At 39.1% G+C, this 7944-nt stretch overlaps 1 protein-coding gene across 1 annotated transcript; it reads left to right on the forward strand.

Moving 5' to 3' along the window:
* Positions 1–1990: 1990 nt before the first annotated feature.
* Positions 1991–2935, forward strand: LOC113934841 (olfactory receptor 1L8-like). Its single transcript, XM_035723736.1, has one exon. The coding sequence runs from the start codon at positions 1991–1993 to the stop codon at positions 2933–2935; it is 945 nt and encodes a 314-aa protein (XP_035579629.1).
* The last annotated feature ends 5009 nt before the right edge of the window (positions 2936–7944 follow it).

Consider the following 7944-nt stretch of genomic DNA (forward strand, 5'->3'; position numbering starts at 1 on the left):
CAAGGGCTTCGGAGTGATTCAGCTTGGGGTTCAAATCCTGATTGCTATTCACTTCTTTGGCGACCTTGAGCAAACCACTTCACCTCTAAGCCTCAGGTTCCTGATAAGAACACATGCCTCATGGTCCTTCATCGTGGGATTTGTGAGGTACTTAGCACAAGCTTGACAGGGAGTAAATTTTCAATAATATTGGTTATTGTTATTAACTTTAACTACTGGTTCACTCAAATCATTCAGTGCTAAACTAAGATTTCTTCTGTAAGATCTTGCAAAATCATATTAGTCTGACAACTTGGCAGTGAGGAGTATATTTTAAGCATGTGAGTTAATTGGTTTTGAGAACAACCAGTAATAGCAGATAAGGGAAGGTGACACTGAGACTGATGAAGAGTTTCTCTTGAGTCAGGACACATGGGCAGCTCAGTTGGTTAGGCATCTGACTCTTGATTTTGGCTCAGGTCAAGATATTGGGGTTGTGGGATTGAGCCCCACTTCAGGCTCCATACTGGGCATAGAACCTGCTTAAGATTCTCTCTCTCCTGCCTCTGCCCCTCCCCAGCTCACACTGTCTATCCAAACACTCTCTCTCTCTCTCTAAAAGAAAAATAAAATAAAATAAAATAAAGTAAAATAAAATAAAATAAAATAAAATAAAACATAAGCATTCTTTTACAATTTGCTTTCTTAGCAAACTCCAAATATGCAATAAAGTATTATTAACCATAGTCACTGTTATGCACATGACATCATTTAATTGTTAACATAATTACTGCATTTAATTAGTAAATTAATTAATATATTAATATTTCAATGTTAAATGAATTAACATATTAGAATAACAGTATTTAATCCATAAAAATTCCAATGTAAAAAGATCATTTAAAAGGTGTGAAAGTATATAGTGCTTCTAAAGAAATTATTTCAAACACTTTGGTGATTTAAGTATGTTCATTGTAGAGATTTTTATGGTAAGTAGGAGTATATAAATAACCACTATCTCAAACCATTTGAAAATCTCTATGTAATATGTCCATTAATGAGGTATGCATAGCTATACTGACTCTAAAAAGTTGATTTAACACACTTCGCTTATATAAGATCTCTCATCGCAGAGTTTTTTGTAGTAGCAAGAAAATGGAGGCCACCTTGATATCAATAGCCAGGTAACTGCATAAGACTGAAAAAAAGCATATGTATATCAACACTTAATATATAAAAAATTAATGTGTTCTCATAAGTATTTTTGCATACACATATGACTGGTGAATTATAAAGCATGAATTGAATACTCAACAATGGACGCCCATCCTGTACAAACGTGATTTAGGACAAAATATTAAAGAAAGGAAAAATAATTTACAGAAAAAGGGAGATTGCACAGACTGTCCTCAGAGGAGAAAAAGCCCACTTTGTTGAAATGGGTTCAACATTCCTCTTAGGTTTTCCCTTTTGGTTATTTTGGCAGACTCATCCCCCAATCATTTCCATCCCTTATGCACTGCTTGATGTTGTTGATGATCTGTCTCCCCACCTAGAACATGAGCTACACAATACATGGATCTGCCTGTTTTTAGTTGCTAAATCTCCAGCAAGGGAACAGTGCTTTCACAGAATAGGAATAGTGAACTGGAATCAGTGAGGTCCATCTCTGCTGGTTTCCTTCTTTATTTTTTTAAATTAAGCTCATTTAGCCAACATATAATACATCATTAGTTTTTGATGTAGTGTTAATGATTCATTAGTTGTGTATAACACCCGATGCAACTCTGATGGTTTCTAAAGGAAAACTCTTCTTCTGTCCCTCCAGCCTTCACTAAAGGCATTATGATGCCATGGATTTGGGAAGGGAGGGCCACATCAAGGGAGATTGACAAGCTGTCCCTGTATAGCAGCTAACTGTGACCAAACAGAGAAAACAAAGACTTTCTGGGTTGTGGACTTGGAGTAAGGCAAATAACAAAAGATTGTTTATATAACTAGACCCATGTCAATGGCAGTAGTCAACCAAACCAGCAGGGTCTCTGAGTTCATCCTCTTGGGACTCTCCTCCCGGCCTGAAGACCAGAAGCCACTCTTTATCCTTTTCCTCACCATGTACCTGGTCACCATAATAGGGAACCTACTCATCATCCTGGCCATCCACTCTGACTCCCAGCTCCAGACGCCCATGTATTTCTTCTTGAGTTTCCTGTCCTTCACTGACATTTGCTTTACAACAACCGTTGTCCCCAGGATGCTGGTGAACTTCCTGTCAGAGAAGACCATCTCCTATGCTGGGTGTCTGACACAGATGTATTTCATTTATGCTCTGGGCAACACTGACAGCTGCCTTCTGGCGGTCATGGCCTTTGACCGCTATGTGGCCATCTGTGACCCCTTCCACTATGTCACCACCATGAACCACCACCGCTGTGTCCTGCTGGTGGCCTTTTCCTGCTCACTTCCTCACCTCCACTCACTCCTACACACACTGCTACTGAATCGCCTCATCTTCTGTGACTCCAGTGTTATCCATCACTTCCTCTGTGACCTCAGTCCCCTGATGAAATTGTCCTGCTCTTCCACATTTGTCAATGAAATTGTGATAATGTCAGAAGGTTCTGTTGTTTTGGTGACCCCATTTCTCTGCATTACTTTCTCTTACATACGAATCTTCATCGCAGTTCTCAAGATCCCCTCAGCTGCTGGGAAACGCAAAGCCTTTTCCACCTGTGGCTCTCACCTCACTGTGGTAACACTGTTTTATGGAAGCATCTTCTATGTCTATTTACAGCCCCTGTCCACCTACACAGCCAGGGACCACATAGCAACACTTGCCTACACAGTTCTGTCCTCCATGCTAAACCCTTTTATCTACAGTCTGAGAAACAAAGACCTGAAACAGGGTCTGAGGAAGCTGATGGGCAGGAGGAAGTCCCAGGCAGAACCCTCTTGACAAACCCACAAGTGGAATCTGCTCCACTTAAATCTGATCCCTAGTAGATCTTGGTGAAAATTGGAAATTAGTTTTTTAACCCATGTGACAAGGCTATTGTGGGCGCTCACATCCATTGATGTCAGCCAACCAATTGTCCCTGCCTCTGCTGAAATCATCACACTTTTCCTCACTATTCCTCCATTTTCCCACAAAGATTTATCATGTTCTTATCCTCCAAATACTGCTTTAAACTAATCATTTTCCAACACATATATCCTGAACAAATTGCTCTCCTTTTATTAAGACTTACCCTCCAAAACCCTTCACATTTCAGTATATTGGTGAAAACAGTCACTTAATTTACAGCTGTTTAATATCTTTGCAAACATTTCAAGGGAAAGAGAATGGGGGGGGAGGAGAAGAATTACATTTTAGCTACTTTTCTCATTATGAGGATTTTTATAATTCCTTATTTTCTCTTTCACAAAACTTTTTTCTTACTTAAAAATTAAGTTTTTGCCTTTACTCTTATCACTGAGACTTTATTTCTTTTTAATTTTCTCTTATTTTTTTTTACCATACAATTTAAAAATGGCAATGGCCAGAAAGAACAAGAACCAAGGATGATTACATGAAAGTTATCCATTCCACAATGGGGAGGTTGGAACCTCTAAAGCTATGTGTTTAAAAATATATGATTTAATATTTTTAAAGATTTTATTTATTTATTTGACAGAGAGAGACAGCAAGAGAGGGAACACAAGCAGGGGGAGCGGGAGAGGGAGAAGCTGGCTTCCCGCAGAGCAGGGAGCCCAATGTGGGACTCGATCCCAGGACTCTGGGATCCTGACCTGAGCTGAAGGCAGCCGCTTAACAACTGAGCCACCCAGGCGCCCCCCCGATTTAATATTTTATTCTAGAAATTCCCACTCTTAGGATTCTAACCTATGGGAATATTATCATAAATGTATATTGGATATTGAGATACATTTTTTAGTGAGTCCAGGTTTATGAAGAAAGGACAATTAAAGCATTGTCCTACTGCATTAAGTGTTTTCACTGAAAAACAAGAGGTCATTGTGATTAATGTTCCTTTGTGACCTCCTCCCCTAACCATAGTCAATAGATACCCTACACCAAACTTGGCCAGGCTGTCAACGTGGGCTGTGGGAGAGCAAATGCTGATTCTACCCACTTTACTCCAAGTCTGATCACAGGAACCTGGTCATTGTCCTTGGAAATTGACAAGCCCATTTTAAAATTTAAAGGCAAATGAAAATACCCTAGAATAACCAAGACAATCTTGAAGAAAAATCACAAAGTTGGAGGAAACACATTACCAAATTTCAAGACTTCAACAAAGCTAAAGTAATTAAGATAGTGTAATATTTTTTAAGAATAATAGATGGATCGAGGTAACAGAATGGAGAACACAGAAATAAATCCTTATTTATATAATCATTTGATTTTTGGCCAAGTGCCAATGCAATTTAGTGGAGAAAGGAGGACCCACTCAATACAATGCTGAAACAACTAGATATGCACACAGAAAACAATTAGCCTTAACCCCTTACTCCACACCATACACAAAAATTAATTCAAAGTGGTTATAGACTTAAATGTGAGGGTTAAAACTATTTAAAAAATTGTGTTTTAAACCAAAAATAATATAAAAATACATTTGTGACCTTGACATGAGTGAAGATTCCTCCCTCAAGAAACAAAAGGACTAACCACAAAAGAAAAATTATTGAATGGATTTCACCAAATTCAAAACTTCTGTTCATCAAAAGTCACCTTAAGAAAGTGAAAACAACACCCAAAGAACAAATAATCCAATCAAGAAATGGGCAGAAGACATGAACAAACATTTTTCCAAAAAGACATCCAAATGGCCAACAGACACATGAAAAAGTGCTCAACATCACCCAGCATCAGGGAAATCCAAATCAAAACCTCAATGAGATACCACCTAACACCCGTCAGAATGGCTAAAATTAACAAGTCAGGAAACAACAGATGTTGGCAAGGATGCGGAGAAAGGGGAACCCTCCTACACTGTTGGTGGGAATGCAAGCTGGTGCAGCCACTCTGGAAAACAGTATGGAGGTTCCTCAAAAAGTTGAAAATAGAGCTACCCTACGACCCTGCAATTGCACTACTGGGTATTTACCCCCAAAGATACAAATGTAGGGATCCAAAGGGGTACGTGCACCCCGATGTTTATAGCAGCAATGTCCACAAGAGCCAAACTATGGAAAGAGCCAAGATGTCATCAACAGATGAATGGATAAAGAAGATGTGGTATATATCTACAATGGAATATTATGCAGCCATCAAAAGGAATGAAATCTTGCCATTTGCAACGACATGGATGGAACTGGAGGGTATTGTGCTGAGTGAAATAAGTCAATCAGAGAAAGACAAGTATCATATGATCTCACTGATATGAGGAATTCTTAATCTCAGGAAACAAACTGAGGGTTGCTGGAGTGGTGGGAGGTGGGAGGGATGGGGTGGCTGGGTGATAGACATTGAGGAGGGTATGTGCTATGGCGAGCACTGTGAATTGTGTAAGCAGACCTGTACCTCTGAAACAAGTAACACATTATATGTTAAACAAAAAAAGAAGAAGAAGAAGAAGATAGTAGGAAGGGAAAAACGAAAGGGGGAAATCGGAGGGGGAGACAAACCATGAGAGACTATGGACTCTGAGAAACAAACTGAGGGTTTTAGAGGGGAGGGGGGTGGGGGGGGATGGGTTAGCCAGCTGATAGGTATTAAGGAGGGCACATATTGAATGGAGCACTGGGTGTTATACGCAAACAATCGTGGAACACCACATCAAAAACTAATGACATAATGTTTGGTGACTAACATAACATAATAAAATAAAAATAAATAAATAAATAAAACAGTTATTTTGCAGCATAAGAAAAACTAAATCAATTCTTTGCTATGTCAGTTTATATAGATTTTTTTTAGGAGAGGCTTAGTCCAATACAAAATATTATGTCATGACTGGAAATAGAAGTCTTGATACATTTCTAAAAAAAAAAAATGTGAAAACAGGGGGCGCCTGGGTGGCTCAGTTGTTAAGCGTCTGCCTTCGGCTCAGGTCATGATCCCTGGGTCCTGGGATCGAGGCCTGCATCGGGCTCCCTGCTCCACGAGAAGTCTGCTTCTTCCTCTCTCACTCCCCCTGCTTGTGATCCCTCTCTCACTGTGTCTCTCTCTGTCAAACAAATAAATAAAATCTTTAAAAAAAAAAAGTGAAAACAGGAAAAATATTCACACTACATATATCTGACAAAACACATACTGAAGATATATAAACTTAAAAAGTAAAAGCATACAATCTAATTTTTATTTTTTTAAGATTTTATTTATTTATTTGACACAGAGAGCACAAGCAGGGGGAGCAGCAGGCAGAGGGAAAGGGAGATGTAGGCTCCCTGCTGAGCAGAAAGCCCACGGGGCTCAATCCCAGGACCCCGGGATCATGACCTGAGCCGAAGGCAGACACTTAACCAACTGAGCCACCCAGGCATCCCCAATCTAATTTTTAAAAGTGGACAAAAATTTAAAAAAATAAAACAAGATATAATCAGAAAGGGAGACAAACCACAAGAGACTCTTAACCATAAGAAGCAAACAGGGTTGCTAGAGGTGAGAGGGGTGGGGAATGGGGTAACTGGGTGATGGGCATTAAGGAGGGCATGTGATGTAATGATCACTGGGTATTATATACAACTGATGAATCACTGAACTCTACCTCTGAAACTAATAATATACTATATGTTAATTAATTGAATTTAAATTTTTAAAAAGTGGACAGAAAATTTGAGCAGACACTTTAAAAAGAAGATATTCAAATGGCCCCAATACCACGTGTGAAAGACGCTCAACATCATTGCTTATCAGGGAAATATAAGTTAAAGTCGCAATGTGATACCACTGAATACTCAATAGATTGACTACAATTAAGAAGATATCACAGGGTGCCTGGGTGGTTCAGTCGATTAAGCGACTGCCTTCGGCTCAGGTCATGATCCTGGAGTCCCGCATGGGGCTCCGCGCTCAGCGGGGAGTCTGCTTCTCCCTCCGACCCTCCCCCCTCTCATGTGCTCTCTCTTTCTCATTCTCGCTCTCTCAAATAAATAAATAAAAATCTTAAAAATAAAAAAATAAATAAATAAAAGAAGATATTACAAAATTTTTGTAGGATTTGGAGCAACTGAAACTCTCAAATATTGATGTGGGAATGAGAAATTACATAATCACTTTGGAAAACCATTTGACAATTCTTAATAAAATTAAACATAAACCATATGTCTATAAAAAAATCTTGTACAAAATATTCATAGCAGCTTTATTCATAATAGAAAACACTAAAAACAACTCCAATGTTCATCAACAGGAATTAGACAAATCATCAGTAAAAGGCTATACACTTAGATTTGCATTATTTTTCTATATGTAAACTATACTTCAATTTTAAAAGAAGTTGGATGACCTAGAGATAATGAGCAGAGACTTTGGGACTATCGGCACTGGTGCACAGTATAGATTAATACCAGGCAAATGTGTGCTTCATCTGAAATTAAGGGACAGTATACGAAGAATATCTTTGGAAATTTGGGGAGGTGCAGAGGTTGGAATGAGAGGGACAGGGATGATGCTACCTATCACCTCACAAAAATTATCTCCACCTTACAAAATGTCTGTGTCTTGTGAATCCAACTGTCGTGAGTCCAAGACAACATCTGCATGTCCAGACAGGAGACGTTGCTGCTCAGAACTCTACTTACATTCCTCTAAATTTGACTGTGTGTATTCCTAAAGGAAAAACGGACTGAATAATTACTTTACTGAGTGGCGCTAAATTAACACTGACATAGGTGACGCCTCCCTCTTTCCTGGTAGAGATTGGTCCATCATCCTTTGCCATTCTACTCCTTCCTAGAAATGAACAAAAGCAGCAGCTCCGGAGAGCCTAATCCTGCCACATGCCTCTGGAGGGCAGT

The sequence above is a fragment of the Zalophus californianus genome, chromosome 13, assembly GCF_009762305.2.
Source record: "Zalophus californianus isolate mZalCal1 chromosome 13, mZalCal1.pri.v2, whole genome shotgun sequence".
Lineage (NCBI taxonomy): Eukaryota > Metazoa > Chordata > Mammalia > Carnivora > Otariidae > Zalophus > Zalophus californianus.